General features: G+C 34.8%; 1 protein-coding gene across 2 annotated transcripts in view; it reads right to left on the bottom strand.

Moving 5' to 3' along the window:
• ALX4 (ALX homeobox 4) overlaps positions 1-18,248 on the bottom strand; it is a 95,946-nt gene extending 77,698 nt beyond the window's left edge. The window contains exon 1 of one of the 2 annotated variants that reach the window (XM_063437567.1): positions 18,193-18,248. In XM_063437567.1, the coding sequence (XP_063293637.1) occupies positions 18,193-18,205 (13 nt within the window). In that variant the 5' untranslated portion in view covers positions 18,206-18,248. Of the gene's footprint in view, positions 1-1,457; positions 2,537-18,192 lie in introns of those variants that run through there. The other variant, XM_063437566.1, reaches the window with a different exon arrangement.
• Between the last annotated feature and the right edge of the window lie 247 nt (positions 18,249-18,495).

Raw genomic sequence — 18,495 nt, 5'->3', positions numbered from 1 at the left:
AGATAGATAGATAGATAAGGCAATGATGAAATGTTTAATTGAAAAAACGAGTAAAAAATAAATTCAAATAATATAATAACAAATTCTATAAATATCGTTAAATTGCTTTGATTTTACACTTTCTCCTCTTTTTCTGCACATAGCTTAATAAATTGCTTTCCCTTTCCATAAAGCACTATTTGCCTCGCCTCCCAGAACCACATGCAGCGGGGCTTTAAATATTAGCCACCCCTGTCACCCCTGCACCAATACCCCATAGGGCACGCGTTAAATTACACTTAATCTCCATTAATTTTAAGAACTGTAAAGAACCCTGTAAATGCTACTAATCTGGGATAAAAGGGCAGTAAAATTCAACCAAGGGCTAAATCAGTGCCCTGAGTAATGTGTTCTAATAAAGGCTACAACTTAACAGCTACACAGAGCGAGTATTACTTCTGATACTTTATATCTCTCTCTACATATTATTATAAATAATTACCGATGTAACATTAATTTACCTACAAGATAAAGTGCTCGAACTATTCGTTACGTTTGCAATAAATAATCATATACTTATTTATGGACACTGTTTTTTTATTGCAGAATAATTCTGGGTCAACGTTCTAAAACTGACGCAGTCGCCATGGCAACTAATGGAATGTTGCCCTTGACCGCCCCACTTTTAGAACGTTGACCCAATATTATTATTTGTAAATATTCCCTTTTGTTTACAGGATACAAAAGTAAAATTTTTTTTTTTTTTTTTTAGTGAAGGGATTTATACAAAAAAAATGAATACGATTTTAAACTTGTCAAGAAAAATACAAATTAAAAATTAAACTATATAGATGCATAATTTATATATTAAATATATACGTTTTAAAAATAAAATAAAAATGGGTTTTCAACTGTATGAAATAATTCGCTGTTTCGCCTAGAAATTCAACGGTTCATTTGACATTAATTTACGTTAAATGCATAGAAATAATTACTCAAAAGATCTAATACTCCAAAAGTATTTTTAATATACCAGAGTAATACTTCTGTGCTACTACAAATATCTTTTTTTAGTTACAGGCTGAAAAGAAACTACATTTTTTTTTTACTAATTAAATATTATAAAGTTCTATCACTGCAAAATATTCACAGTATAAAAATAATGAAAAAAAAAAAAAAGGCAAATATTAAATTACAACCTCCTATTTTAAAACCCTGGGTTTTGTTTTTAGCCAAATTCTGCATATTAGGTTTTAGTCTTTGATGTCCTTTATTTATTCAGCTAGTTGCCCTCGGCTACAACACAGGGGAAATCTAGAATCTCTGGAAAAGCCTGTGCAATGTTTGCATCCAAATTTCAGGAATCAAGACATTTACAAGTCTACAGATCTAGGTTGTTATGACAAATAAGGCAAAGAATGGGTGGTAGAGCAGACAATGGGTATTGGGATGATGGGTATTGGGGTGCACCCTCTTACCGTAGCAGGGAATTAGGGGGTCCCCAGGACTGTCCTGCAGTTTCAAGCTGTCTGCTGGGGATTTGTTGCAGGAGCTGTTCTGCATGTAGATGTGAGGCTGGTATTTGGTGAAGGAGCCCTGTTGCTCTCCTGTGCCACTCTGTCCATTGCCATCCAAGGACTGGCACTCCTGCTGGTAAGGGCCCCTGGACTTGTCCCCAAATCCTTGTCCTTTGCTGGCCAGGAAAGCAGGATTGAACTTATCACTTGGCTGGAATGCCCTAAAAGGCGAGCTCTGTGTCTGCCTGCCCTGGGCAGAGGCTGTGGGGCTGTAGAAGCAATCCATAGCTGGGAGATCACAGTAAGACACACAGGGATCAGCATTCATTCCTAAAATAAAAGGCCCAAATGCCCTTAATTTTTGGAGAGTTACCAGCACTCTAGACGTCTCCCTCCTGTTCCCTCCCCCTCTTCTCCCTTACCTCTCTCTCTAGTTCTCTCCCAGGATCTCTTCTCTCTGTGTGAAAATCTTACAGCAAGATATCTCTCCTTCTGCTCTGTCTCATTCTCTCTCTCCCTCTCTCTCTCTGTTACTTAGCTGTCTCCAGTTCTCCGTTTCGCTCCCTCTCTCTTTCTGTCGCTCCCCTTTCCGTTTTCCTTTCTCTCTCACTCTACCCCCTCTGTCTATCTCTGTCACTTTCTTGCTATCCTTTTTTTTCTCTTTTTTTCTGCTTTCTCTCAATTTACCTTTCCTGCCATCCTCTCTCCTTCCCTCTCTCTGTTCTTCTTAATTAATTTTCCTCTGTGTCCCTACCCCCTGTCTGTCTATTCCTTGTCCAACTCTTTTTGGGATCTAATCCCCCTTCTCATCTATTTCTGTTACGCTACACTCTCTATTGCCTCTCTCTCTGCCTGTATCTTTCTGTCTGTCTCTCTGTCGCTCCCTTTCTGGAAGGCGGTCTCTCTCTCTGTCTCTGGCTGTCTCCTGTCTCTCACTGTCTCTCTCACACAGACACTCACAGCTGGAGATGTCCCCAGTTAGTGATGCGCTGGAGCTGTGGTTGCAGAGTTGGTCCTGTTGGGACAGAGATGTCTGTCAGTGTCAGTGCTGTCTCTGTCAGTGATAGACAATTCTACTTTACTCTCATTAATAAGAGGGTGGTGACACTGGGGGTAAGGGGGTGGGGGTGGGGGGGTCCATGGACCATTAAACTTTCTTCATAAAAACCCTTTTTAGATAAAAAGTAGGCAACAAACTCATGACATTAATGTAATTAGAGGCTGAATGTGTTTCTCTGTGATCAGACCGGGACTTTTGGCTTTGTCCTGAATGGAATGCCCTCAATTTGCTGTGCATGCTCTCTGCCTGACCATGGTTAGATTGGGGAGGGGGGGTCTCTATAAGTGCCATTATAGTACATACCCCCACCCCCGGGATATCCATGGGATATTAACCCCGATGCTGCTTTGAGTCCACTGTTGGTTATATATCACTTCCCATGGATACAATGTATTTCTCTCGCTCTCCTTCTTAACCCATTGTCTGCCAGCTGTTATAAAGATACAGAGAGAAGGCTTACAAGGTCCCCGATAAATTGGGCAGCGCTATGACACTGGCAGTAATATGGGAAACTGGCACACTGTGAGCAGTAATATGGATGACTGGCACACTGTGAGCAGTAATATCGGAGACTGATATGTGGGCAGTGATATGGGAGACTGGCACACTGTGAGCAGTAATATCGGAGACTGACATGTGGGCAGTTATATGGGAGACTGGCATCATGTGGGCCATGATATGGGAGACTGGCACACTGTGAGCAGTAATATGGGTGACTGGCACACTGTGAGCAGTAATATCGGAGACTGACATGTGGGCACTGATATGGGAGACTGGCATCATGTGGGCCATGATATGGGAGACTGGCATCGTGTTGGCAGCAATATGGGAGACTGGCACACTGTGAGCAGTAATATGGGTGACTGGCACACTGTGAGCAGTAATATGGAAGACTGGCATCATGTTGGCAGTAATATGGGTGACTGACATCATGTGGGCAGTAATATGGGAGACTGGCATCATGTTGGCAGTAATATGGGAGACTGACATGTGGGCAGTAATATGGGAGACTGGTATTATGTGGGCAGTAATATGGGAGACTGGCATCATGTTGGCAGTAATATGGGAGACTGACATGTGGGCAGTAATATGGGAGACTGGCATTATGTGGGCAGTAATATGTGTGACTGGCACACTGTGAGCATTAATATGGGAGACTGACATGTGGGCAGTAATATGGGAGACTGGCATCATGTTGGCAGTAATATGGGTGACTGACATCATGTGGGCAGTAATATGGGAGACTGACATCATGTGGGCAGTAATATGGGAGACTGGCATCGTGGGCCATGATATGGGAGACTGCAATCATGTTGGCAGTAATATGGGAGACTGACATCATGCAGGCCATGATATGGTAGACTGCCATCATGTTGGCAGTAATATGGGAGACTGACATCATGTGGGCAGTAATATGGGAGACTGACATCATGTGGGCAGTAATATGGGTGACTTGCATTCGGTGGGCAGTAATGGGTGTGACGATCATCCTATGGGACAGTAATAGGGGTAACTGCATCCTGTTGGCAGTAATAAGGGGGACTGGCATTCTGTGGGCAGTAATATGGGTGACTGGCATCCAGTGGGCAGTTATAGGGGAGACTGGCATCCTGTGACACAGTAATGTGGGTGATTTTACCATCCTGGGGGACAGTAGGTAATGTGTATGTATCAGCCAGCCCTGCGGTAAGCAGTAATGGGTTGACTGGACCAGCCTGTGGCCAGTAATGTGGATCACTATGCCAATTGTGGAGCAATATTGTGGGTAATGCCCTTTCTCACAGCATTACATTGTGCCAAACGTGTAAGAGTAATGGGCCCTGTAATAGACACTGGCCCCATCCTTTCATTTCCATGTATCAGAGGACCCCTATTACAGCAGAACAATGTGTGACAGAGCAAGGGCTCACCATGCAGTAACAAGGGCAGAGACATATAGCGCACACATAGGCAGTAGAGGACCCTCACCAATGTAAATCTAGATGGGATTTGTTAATGCAGGTTCCTGGGGATAAACAAATACTGGGGTTTTCTTAAATGACGTTGTGTCCCACCCAGGGCTGGGCTTGTTATACAATTCTCCTCTTCCTATAATGTTTATCATTTAGGACATGGGTTCATATCTCAGCCAAACACATAAATCATTATGCATCCTAAAAATATTTACACATGCAGCAAGAGAGTGCATTCTGGTTTATAGATCATAGGGTGGGATACATTACTACACATTGCATGTACATATAGAATATATACATTTCTGTATACATTTATCACATACATTTGAACATATTGTTTTCTGCACATCCAGGGTCATTTTAGAGCACTAGGCATGTAGCACATACAGTGAACACATACTAGGTTCACCTCACATTATAGTGCACACTTAGAGATTATATATGTGTATTACTGTGTAATATAGCATGTATAATATATTATAGCATATCTAGTGTAACACAGATTATCTGCAATGTATAGTGTTATAAAGAGTATGTATAGTGTAACCCAGAATTTACAGTATAGTGTAATACAGAATCTAATATAGTATGTATAATAGAGTATATTATATTATATAATGCTATACAGAATGTACAGTATAGTGTAATATAGAATCTAATATAGTATATATAATAGAATATATTATATTATATAGTGCTATACAGAATGTACAGTATAGTGTAATACAGAATATAATATAGTATGTATAATGGAATATATTATATTATATAGTGCTATATAGAATGTACAGTATAGTGTAATATAGAATCTAATATAGTATATATAATAGAGTATATTATATTATATAGTGCTATACAGAATGTACAGTCTAGTGTAATATAGAATATAATATAGTATGTATAATGGAATATATTATATTATATAGTGCTATATAGAATGTACAGTATAGTGTAATATAGAATATAATATAGTATGTATAATAGAATATATATTATATAGTGCTATATAGAATGTACAGTATAGTGTAATACAGAATATAATATAGTATGTATAATGGAATATATTATATTATAAAGTGCTATATAGAATGTACAGTATAGTGTAATATAGAATCTAATATAGTATGTATAATAGAGTATATTATATTATATAGTGCTATACAGAATGTACAGTATAGTGTAATATAGAATATAATATAGTATGTATAATGGAATATATTATATTATATAGTGCTATATAGAATGTACAGTATAGTGTAATATAGAATCTAATATAGTATATATAATAGAGTATATTATATTATATAGTGCTATACAGAATGTACAGTATAGTGTAATATAGAATATAATATAGTATGTATAATAGAATATATATTATATAGTGCTATATAGAATGTACAGTATAGTGTAATACAGAATATAATATAGTATGTATAATGGAATATATTATATTATAAAGTGCTATATAGAATGTACAGTATAGTGTAATATAGAATCTAATATAGTATGTATAATAGAGTATATTATATTATATAGTGCTATACAGAATGTACAGTATAGTGTAATATAGAATATAATATAGTATGTATAATGGAATATATTATATTATATAGTGCTATATAGAATGTACAGTATAGTGTAATATAGAATCTAATATAGTATATATAATAGAGTATATTATATTATATAGTGCTATACAGAATGTACAGTATAGTGTAATATAGAATATAATATAGTATGTATAATAGAGTATATTATATTATATAGTGCTATACAGAATGTACAGTATAGTGTAAGCTAATATAATATATAATATAGCATATATATAGCATATATAATTGTTTATGTTATATTATATAATGTAATATAGTATATATAGTATTATAGCATATTATAGATAATGTAATACACTAATGTAATGTAGTATGTTATAGTATCACACCCACACACACTCATACAGGATAGTGCAATGCAATAATGTAATATTGCTTATTTTATGTAGTGTAATACAGTTATGTGATATATTATATAGTGTAATACAGTCATGTAATATAGTATATAGTGTCATACAGTAATATAGTGTAATATAGTGTAATACAGTCATGTAGTTTAACATATTATATAGTGTAATACAGATATGTAATATATTATTTAATGTAATATAATATAATGTAATACAGTAATGTAACAAATTATATATTTTAATAAGTCATGTAATATATTATTTAGTGTAAAATAGTTTAATACAGTCATGTTATATAATATAAAGTGTAATACAGTAATGCAATATATTATTTAATGCAATATAGTGTAATACACTCATGTAATATATTATATAGTGTTATACAGTGTAATACACTCATGTAATATATTATATAGTGTTATACAGTGTAATACAGTCATGTAATATATTATTTAGTGTAATACAGTGTAATACAGTCATGTAATATATTATGTAGTGTTATACAGTGTAATACAATCATGTAATATATTATTTAGTGTTATACAGTGTAATACAATCATGTAATATATTATTTAGTGTTATACAGTGTAATACAGTCATGTAATATATTATGTAGTGTAATACAGTGTAATACAGTCATGTAATATATTATGTAGTGTTATACAGTGTAATACAATCATGTAATATATTATTTAGTGTTATACAGTGTAATACAATCATGTAATATATTATTTAGTGTTATACAGTGTAATACAGTCATGTAATATATTATGTAGTGTTATACAGTGTAATACAGTCATGTAATATATTATGTAGTGTAATACAGTGTAATACAGTCATGTAATATATTATTTAGTGTTATACAGTGTAATACAGACATGTAATATATTATGTAGTGTTATACAGTGTAATACAGTCATGTAATATATTATTTAGTGTTATACAGTGTAATACAGTCATGTAATATATTATTTAGTGTTATACAGTGTAATACAGTCATGTAATATATTATGTAGTGTTATACAGTGTAATACAGTCATGTAATATATTATGTAGTGTAATACAGTGTAATACAGTCATGTAATATATTATTTAGTGTTATACAGTGTAATACAGTCATGTTATATATTATGTAGTGTTATACAGTGTAATACAGTCATGTAATATATTATTTAGTGTTATACAGTGTAATACAGTCATGTAATATATTATTTAGTGTTATACAGTGTAATACAGTCATGTAATATATTATGTAGTGTTATACAGTGTAATACAGTCATGTAATATATTATGTAGTGTAATACAGTGTAATACAGTCATGTAATATATTATGTAGTGTAATACAGTGTAATACAGTCATGTTATATATTATTTAGTGTTATACAGTGTAATACAGTCATGTAATATATTATGTAGTGTTATACAGTGTAATACAATCATGTAATATATTATTTAGTGTTATACAGTGTAATACAGTCATGTAATATATTATGTAGTGTAATACAGTGTAATACAATCATGTAATATATTATTTAGTGTTATACAGTGTAATACAATCATGTAATATATTATTTAGTGTTATACAGTGTAATACAATCATGTAATATATTATTTAGTGTTATACAGTGTAATACAGTCATGTAATATATTATGTAGTGTAATACAGTGTAATACAGTCATGTAATATATAGTGTAATATAGTGTAATACAGTTATATCATATAACACATAGTGTATAGTGTAATACAGTTATATAATATAGCATGTATATTATATCAGGAAGTGTTCTATAATGGAGCTGATATTGGGAAAGTTACCCATCCAGGCAGATGAGACTCTGTTTACTCCTGGTGACCTGCAGCTCCAGCAAGTTTTCACCAGACTTTCATTTTTGCTCTTTACTGCTTCCTTAATTCTTTCCTGATTTTCTCCCTCTGCCTCTCAGGGTTTAATAAAAACCAAATCAGATGGGGGTTTCCTTCTTGCCAGGCTGTACAGAAGCCTGAGCTGGGATTCATGATAGAACGTTCTCTTTTGGGACACACAGACCTGTGCTGGGTGAGTAGGACCTCGCAGTTCTAGGTCTGCACTGCAGGTGACATTGGGGGTCCAGGAATGAGGGCGCTGGGGGCAACTATTTAATACGTCTCTCATAATTCAATGATCAGACTCAGGTCCAGGGCAGACTACCAGCCTCACTTTATTTATCACCGTAATTACAGAGAATCTCAAATAAATCTTTCCCAGGAATTGTTTTTATTTTTATTTTATTTTTCGTTAATTAGTCTCCTCATTAAAATATTAGAACTATTAATTACTGTTACTGGTTACATTACTATTAACAAGCGACAGCTGATTGAGAGAGGGGAATTAAGGCTTCTGTTCACAAGAGCTTGCACTCACTCTGTTCAATAAAGCCACATTCCCCTCACATGCTCTCTGACAGTTTATGAATAATTTAGGACTGCATTTCAAACGAACAAAATACATAAAACGATCAGTTCCTTTTTCTCTTTGCTGTATCATTCACATCTATCTGTAGCCTTACAGCAATGATTACATACATTTATGTTCTGTGTTTTCACAAGTTCCAGCCAATCTGTCCCTTTCTTCAACAGCCATTGATATATATGTATATTGGAGGGTGTACTTACTTATCGGTGAATTGTGGGAAGTCAAAAAGCAATCAGGAAAGGAACATTTTAGACTTAATTAAAGTAATGAGTTGGGAAAAAGGGAATTAAATGTGATTCTTCTATTTGGTTCTTTTGTCTAAATTTCCAAGGTCTGTATTCAACTGCTCACAGCCTAATTTTTATTCATCGAAATAAAAACAAACAAACAAACAAAACAAACACAACCAAATTAAAAAAAAAAAAAAAAAAAGAACTCCCCCCCAAAAAAAACCAAAAAGAAAATTGTGAACGAATCAGGTTGTATATGAAAATCTAATTTTATTTATTTAATCCCAATCCCAATTTATGTTCATCAAGTTTAAAATCTAAAAAGGGAATTCGAATTAATCTGTAGGATAATATCGTTTATTTTACATTTTTTGTTGTTGTTTTTTTTGCTGTGCATTAATTCTGGTGTGTTTACTTTAGCATCTTGCTTTTAGTTATTTAGTTATTGTTAATATTAGCTGGCTTTATACATCTGTTTTTCCTTAAAAAAAAATATACAATGACAAAATAGAACAAAATAAACAATGCAAAAATGTTATAGCCAGACATTTAAACACCCAACAATTAAAAGTATAAAGGTAACAAACACAGACTATTAACCATTTCATTGCCTGAGTGTTGGTATTCAGCTTGCCCTGGAGGGGTTAATCCTGCATGGTTTGTTTTGTTACACAACACCCTGTCAGAATGCAGTTGTGGAGGTAGAATTGGGATCTGGTGTCAAAGTATACTTTGTATCACATGTAATTACCCTTCATTTTAACCCCATGAGGATGGGATAATGCCAGGTAGGGCAATCATACCAGCTTTATACATTAGTCTATTCCCAGGTCTGAAACCAGTGAGACTGTTAACTAATTATAGAGAGAAAGATCAGGAATCTTACAAACTAATAATGAATACTATGTATCTAAAATTGGATATTAATTAAAGCAAAACGGGCAAATAATGTAATATATATAAAATATCTCTGCGTGCTCCTGTATTTTACTCTGTGTATATGTGTTTTAATATACGTGTGTGTCTGTATGAGTATGTGTCTGTACCTGCATATGTGTATATGTGTCTGTGTGTATTTTTGAGTGTGTTTGAATGTGTGTATGTTTGAGCATGTCTGTAACAGATAGACAAATATAGATGTATATATTTAAGTGTTTATGTGTGTTTGTTGGTTTATGTATTCTTGTGAGTGTGTGTTTATGTATTTGTGTATATGTGAGTATGTTTTATGTTTTTGTGCTTATGTGAGTGTGTGTTTATGTATTTGTCTATATGTGAGCTTGTGTTTATGTATATGTGAATGTGTTTTTATGTATTCCTGTATATATGCGAGTGTGAGTTTATGTATGTGTATATGTGAGTGTGTGTTTATGTATTCCTGTATATGTTAGTGTGTTAATGTATTTGTGTATATGTGAGTGTGTTTTCATAAATTTGTGTATATGTGAGTGTATGTTCATGTATTCCTGTATATGTGAGTGTGTTTTTATGCATTTGTGTATATGTGAGTGTGTGTTTATGTATTCCTGTATATATGCGAGTGTGAGTTTATGTATATGTGTATATGTGAGTGTGTGTTTATGTATTTGTGTATTTGTGAGTGTGGACTGTGTGCTTATGTTAGTGTTAATGTGTGTGTTTATGTATTCCTGTATATGTGAGTGTATGTTTATGTATTTGTGTATATGTATGTTTATGTATATGTGTATTTGTGTATGTGAGTATGTTTATGTATTTGTGTATATGTGAGTGTGTGTTTATGTATTTGTGTATATGTGAGTATGTTTATGTATTCCTGTATATGTGAGTGTATGTTTATGTATATGTGTATTTGTGTATGTGAGTATGTTTATGTATATGTGTATATGTGAGTGTATGTTTATGTATTTGTGTATATGTGAGTATGTTTATGTATATGTGTATATGTGAGTGTGTGTTTATGTATTTGTGTGTATGTGAGTATGTTTATGTATATGTGTATATGTGAGTGTATGTTTATGTATTTGTGTATATGTGAGTATGTTTATGTATTTGTGTATATGTGAGTGTGTGTTTATGTATTCCTGTATATGTGAGTGTATGTTTATGTAAGTGTTTATGTATATGTGTATTTGTGTATGTGAGTATGTTTATGTATTTGTGTATATGTGAGTATGTTTATGTATTTGTGTATATGTGAGTGTATGTTTATGTATATGTGTATATGTGAGTATGTTTATGTATATGTGTATATGTGAGTGTATGTTTATGTATTCCTGTATATGTGAGTGTATGTTTATGTAAGTGTTTATGTATATGTGTATTTGTGTATGTGAGTATGTTTATGTATTTGTGTATATGTGAGTATGTTTATGTATTTGTGTATATGTGAGTGTGTGTTTATGTATTTGTGTATATGTGAGTGTGTGTTTATGTATTCCTGTATATGTGAGTGTATGTTTATGTAAGTGTTTATGTATATGTGTATTTGTGTATGTGAGTATGTTTATGTATTTGTGTATATGTGAGTATGTTTATGTATATGTGTATATGTGAGTGTGTGTTTATGTATATGTGTATATGTGAGTATGTTTATGTATATGTGTATATGTGAGTGTATGTTTATGTATTCCTGTATATGTGAGTGTATGATTATGTAAGTGTTTATGTGTGTGTGTTTATGTATTCCTGTATATGTGAGTGTATGTTTATGTAAGTGTTTATGTGTGTGTGTTTATGTATCGATGCATGTATTTGAAAGTGACAGTGATGTTATGTTTTTCCTTACATAATGCACACACTTTCAAGATATCGCTGTTTTTTATCCTCTGAGATATATACTATGTTGCTGCAGAGCTTTCTTTAAAAGTACTCAGGCTATAACATAACGCTGGCTTTTATATCAGTTAATCTAGAAGTCATTTGATAAATATGAACTGTTGGCAGCAGTGGAAGCTCTTGGTAGTCTCGGGGGTCTGAGCCAAAGTAACGAAAAACACATTTAGTTTCAGGCCAGGCAGTCAGAGGTAGTGCATTACCTTTGCATTGGCTGGCTGAGAGTGATGGCAATTGAAGTCCAATGCAGCTAAAACACTACATCAGCATAGGTTAAACTTGGCACTAGAGGTGCACTTTAGTCTGACCAGGGCATTATGGGACATGTAGTTTACAAGCTGCAGCCCCAGTATCACATGGGTTTCCCAAAACCCATAAATCCAGTTTGAAATATATTCTGGAAGCCACATATCTGTCTTTTACTGGTAATATTGTGAGTGACACAAAATCATTTGTTGAAATTTTTTGAACTAATGTTTTTTTTTAATGTGTACCACAAACTGTCTCAAACTTTTAGACAGAGTTGAAAATCTCTTTTGACTTTTGCTGCACAACAATAGTTAAAAAAAAAACCATACATTTTCCCACAGAAAGCATTGCATTTACCAGCCTCCATCCTGATCAGATTAACATGCATGAAAAAAAAAAAAAAAAATACTGTGCCATATTTTTTTTACAGGATCAAAATCCTCTGAAATTTCTTTTCAAGGCCCAGTGTACTTTAACCCTTTCCTTGCCAGTGCAATGTGTTTGAAATCAGCCGAATAGCTGTAATAATTTAAAAAAAAAAAAATCACACACACCAACTGGGTTATTTACTAAATGGGGAATTCCAAGTGAATTCCGAGTAAAGGTTTAAATTAACCGAACTGGACAAATTCTCAAAGTCATCTATGCTTTCAATTCGGCTACTCTGGCCTTAAATGTAAAATTCACTTTAAATTCTAACTTTGTAAATAACGAGGTAATCTTTTTCCTTTCAGAATTAAATCCGAATGGAAAAATTGCGTTAAAAACAGCGGATCTGGAGAAAGTCCTCAGGGACAGCTACCATCACAACTCTAAGTCTTTATGACTTTTGTCATATTCGCACATACTTTGATAATATGTGACGTTTAGTAACTAACTGGTTCATTTATTTATTGTGACCTATTCGCTAAAATCTCTGTAGGATATTTTCAGAATAATTAAAACTATGTTTATCAAGGAGAAACTAGAACAATTTTAGGGAGGAGAGCTGAAATGTGAGGGATTTATGATCTTGGAATTTTTTGATTGACTGGTCAAAACTTAGCACTTGACTCCTAGATTATTCCAAGTTTTTTTTTAGCCTTAGTAAATATCCCCAGAACAGAACACTCGGTTTAGCTTGTTGAAGTGCTTAACGTGTGAACAGTGTGTCCTCTTTTTTTCATCTTACAAAAAGTGTAGATTTCAATAGAAATTGGCACATTTATAGAATAACCTGGTAACACCCCCCCTGGCTGTCAATCAAAAAAAAAAAAAATTCGACTACTTCCTGGTTGTTTAGCTCAGTGGAGATAATACTGAAGAGGCAGCAATTGTTTTTAGAAATACCCTAATAAATATAAAGCATAATTAAATGCATGCATGTATTCATTCAATCTCCATCTCTGTTCTTCAGGCCTCATCTCACACTCAAACTCAGTGAAGCTCTCCATTCTTTCTCACCACTTCCCACCCACCCAGGTTCCCCCTAAATATATAGCATGTCCTACCAGCTGTTTGAGATTCTCTCTCAATTACCTCTTCATTCCCTTTGCATTTTACGAATAGCTGCTTCTCTCTGTTAACTCTTTTAGCCATCACCTCCAAATTTCCCCTGCTGGCTCTTGTCTCAAATCCCCACTGTATCCTTTAGATTGTAAGCTCACGGGCCATCTAGCTAAGCGCTTTGCATAAAAGAGCTCCCATGGCTAGTTATCAGCTTACGGGCAGGGCTCTCTCGACCTCTTGTATTTGTCTGTGTATATTTTACGTTCTCCACTAATTGTACAGCGCTGCGGAATATGTTGGCGCTTTATAAATACCAGTAAAAAATAAATAAATACAATTCAGGCGAATCTATTGAATCGTGATTCGTTTTGTTTTATTTTATACGTTTTATGTTTGTGGAGTGAGGAGTCACTTTTAAAGTGGCTTTTTTAATGTGACCAAATGGCTTTCGTTGGACAGATAAAGTATTAAAAACTTAGATCCTGTGCGAACAAATACTCTTGTATGGGCAAACAAAAATAACTGATTTAAGTGGACTCAAAAATCAGAGTGATCTCGTAACAATTTGGTTCCCACACTCCAACTTGATTTCTAATTATCTTGTAGAATTCTGACAATAGATGACTTCGAAATCCCAAGTTGGCTTGGGAAAAAAGACCAGTTATCAGCATTGAAAAGTACTAAAAAAACCATAAACTAAAAAACAAAATTGCAATATTTTCGCACTCAACATGAAGGGGGAGGCATACTCACGTCCCCTCCTCCTACCCCTATTCTATGGCCTAAACAATATGGATTTATCCTATTGTTCATTTGATGGATGATAAGGCAACAACTAGAATGTTGCTTCCCATTTTAATGGGGCCTACGGACCCTCAAATATTTTTTTTTATCCTCATGCATTTCTTTTTAACTGTCATCAAAACAAAACACTAAACCTTTATTGAATACTATCGTAACAACCTACCTTTCTACCCTACCTTTACCTTTTGTGTCACTATACCCCACTCCCTCTAGCATGTAAGCTCCCTCTGTTCCTCTGTGTCCAACTTGTCTGGTTACAAATACGTGTCTGTTAGTCCACACATTGTACAGCGCTACGGAACATGTTGACGCTTTATAAATATTAATAATAATAATAATAATAATAGCTATTTATCTGCTTGCCGCTCAGTAATGTTTTTTTTTTTTTTTTAGAGTATGATTGTTTAAGTCAGGACATCAGGAAAATGTGATACAATCACATGTTTGTTAGTCCACCCATTGTACAGCGCTATGGAATCTGATGATGCTATATAAATAATAAAATAATAATAATAATCTATAATCTTCAGTTTCAATATTTCTTCAATCTCAGTTTCAGGATTTGGGTACAAGTAGGTGTTTTTTGACACTGCTTCGTTCTACGAGCTGTTATATCCAAGGAGGTAATTCTAATTGATGTACCCAACTTTAACTGATCTAGGCAGTGGGAATTGGTTGCTACAGGCCTCTTAGTAAACAACTGATCTTCTAGTGAATTGGGGATATTTTTCCTAGACTGTTATTCCTCCCAACATTCTACAAGTTGGTTGTAAAGTCGATCTTTAGTAGATAGAATCCATAGCATATAAACAAGCAGCTAAAAAAATTGGGAGTGAGGTTCATTTTTATAACACCTGGTACTTTTAAGTGCTCTATGTTTTGCTATGATGTTGGCTGAGAGCGAAGTGGATTCATCCAGTGCCAACACATACAACGTTTATAGGTCTAATTTTACATGGATCTCCCTCTGCCTAGCAATGAATAAAACTTGCCCAATATTGAGTCTGATATAGCAGAATTCCCAGCCTTGATCTCCGTGTTGGAGCAGGTAACGCTACTTAACAGGCCTTGTTCATATAAAAGAAGTTATAATTCAGTTCCACGTACCTGAATTTCCTCTGATACCTATTGTTGGGTGCGTCTCAAATGGATTGCAAGCTCTTCTGTACAAGGCAATGAATGGATTTTTAAGATACTGAATTTGGGTAATATAATAATAATAATAATAATAATAATAATAATAATGATAATAATGTTACAGTGTTGAGAACGATGTAAAGTATAGATTCCACAATCTGTCTTCCTGTTTACTAACCTATACCAATTCACACAGTCAGTCAGCAGCTGCAAAGGCCACTTAGTTACTGTCATGCATAAAAAATCATATTCACTTGGATGATGAATATATAATTGTCCCTGTATATAAATCAACGCCAAGACTCCACCGTGAGTATGTCATATACTGCTATTGTTTCTTCTGGCAAACCCCTCCCCCACTCACGGCCACCCTCCCCCACTCACGGCCCCCCTCCCTAGCAGTTAAAAGGTTAAAAACCCTCTATTCACTTACTTGATTCCAGAACCGAGTTCCCTTGGTACTAGGTCAGCTCTCCGCTTCCTCTGACGTCATCTGATGGGGGACATATGCATTAGGTCTTCCACATTGGAAAGCATTGCCTCAATGCTTTCCTATGGGGATTTTACTGATGCTCGCATTAGGATGTCCAACGTCAGTTAAGGGACATAATCTCCTGGAAGCGCCTCTAGTGATTGTCTGGTAGAAAGCCACTAGAGGCTGTCTTAGTACTGCAATAGTTTCTCAAAAACTGCAATGTTTTACCATTGCAGGACTCAGGGGGGCAAGGACATTGCACCCAGACTACTTCAATGAAATAAGTTGATTTGGGTGTCTATAGAGTCCCATTAAGTAATGTGAACAAGAGCAAATGTGGGCTACAATATGAATAAGGAGAATGGAAGATCTTAGTTATGAAGAAAGGCATTAAAAGCTGCACTTGCTTACAGTAGAAAAAAATTACATATTAGCAGGGATGTGATAACAGCTGCTCTGCGACCTGCTCTGTGACAGCACAGTACAAGATGTCATCTACTGACATTAAGAAAATAGTTTTTGGCTAAAACAAATTAGAGGATTCTTTACATTAAAACGGTGAAGATAGGGCATTCTATGCCTAGAGAGATTGCAATATTAAATAAAAGGTCAACAGAAAAATCAAAGAGAAAGGAGAGATCGAAAGAGGAAGAGATTAAATGACGGAATAAAGTTATTTCAATAAATTATTTGTATACATAACTACCTCTTATATATACACTTTTTACATTAATAGACAATTAAGGATTCCAGGTGTCCCTTTACGATTTATTTCCGATACAGTTAGATGTCATGTGTTGACAAGTAGATTGGAAATACGAATTAAGATTAATGTGTTGTAAATGATAAAATTTAAGTAAATTGGAGATTTTGGTTTGATTTTGCTAGTCACTTCTAAGCTATTACTCAGTGTTTAGTAAATGAACACAATGTGTTATTACGCAGTGATATATTTACGGCAGTTTGTATTTACATACTATTTTGTTTGGGATAACTATTCCCTGATGCTGAAGCATCGTAAATAAATACAGGACAGTTAAAGAAAATAACAGTAATCTATACATAGCAACGTAAACCGAGCATTAAAGTGGGTTAATGCAAACAAATGTGTAGATGTAAGCGAAGGTCACAATTTTCGTAATCCTAACTGGAAACTAAACGTGTTGTGGGTTAATTCCCAGTTATATTTAGTGCGAAATTTGGCAAACATTTTCTTTTCTTTTTCTTTTTTTTGCATTAAAGGAAAAATGTGGATATAGTGCCACTATAGCTCCCTATGGTTTAGAAGGAGTTAAAAACCTGATTCCAGAGCCGATGTCCCTTGCAACTGGGTCAGACTCTGCCTCCGCTCCTCCTCAACATCAACAGGCGGGGGGACCTAATGCGTATGCATGGCATGCGCCACACTCACATTAGGATTTTCCTGATAGGAAAGAATTGTATAATGCATTCCTATGGGGTCTGTGTGACGCTGGATGTCCTCATGCACATCCAGCATCAGTTAGGAGACTAAAAGTCGCCTGACGGCCCGCAAGCACCCCTAGTGGCTGTCTGGTAATTATCAGATCATCTACTGTTATTGCTTACTTTCACCGGTGCGGGGGGCGGTAGAGTGAAGATGAGGTGCTATGGGATAACTGATTTTCTACAGGGAAATCTGGAAAACGGCAAAATACGTTATTTAATAATAAAAAAAAGATAAAGTCTATTTGTTGACCAAAAGCAATGTAGCTATATAAATACAACGTAAGCCATATCTAATAAAACAAAACACGAGTATAATTGCTACTTTTGTGTTTTGTTTAAATGTTTTTATTTCAAATATTGAAGTTGCTCATTGATTCCTAGCACACTGAGAAATTTCAATTGGGAACTGCTAGGCATTGTGCTTCCAGAGCCCTACATGTTGCCTATTGATTATAGCCAATGGCCTGTTTATTCATCCTATCATCTGAGATTGGAACTAGTTAACCCAGCTCGAGGGCCATCAGTTGTACAGCTGGAAGATTTTGATACATCACCTCTTTAATATATACATAGCATTCTAGGAAACAGCTGGTACTCCTACCTTGTAAAATCATCAAAAAACCCAACAAGACACAAAGCAGGCTCCACAGAAAGAAATCTTCCCAGACCAGAGGGCTTTGTGATTTGAAAATTACATAAATTCAACAAAGAAGGAGTGTTCACCCTTGTGTAATCAAATATCACAGAGAGGATCAACGTTCGGAGGGTCTGGCAGTGCAGTGGGTACGGGGTCCAGCTGCAGGATCGAAGAAAAGAGTATAAGGAAATATTTTTGACAGGACTAAAATCATTGTGGCTTGCGTTGTGAGCTATGTTGTGTGTTTTCCTTCGAGTAAAATGGTTA

This window comes from Pelobates fuscus, chromosome 12, assembly GCF_036172605.1.
Source record: "Pelobates fuscus isolate aPelFus1 chromosome 12, aPelFus1.pri, whole genome shotgun sequence".
NCBI classification, from domain to species: Eukaryota; Metazoa; Chordata; class Amphibia; order Anura; family Pelobatidae; genus Pelobates; species Pelobates fuscus.
The sequence above is the reverse complement of the archived record's forward strand: the minus strand, read 5'-3'. Positions and strand labels throughout refer to the sequence as shown.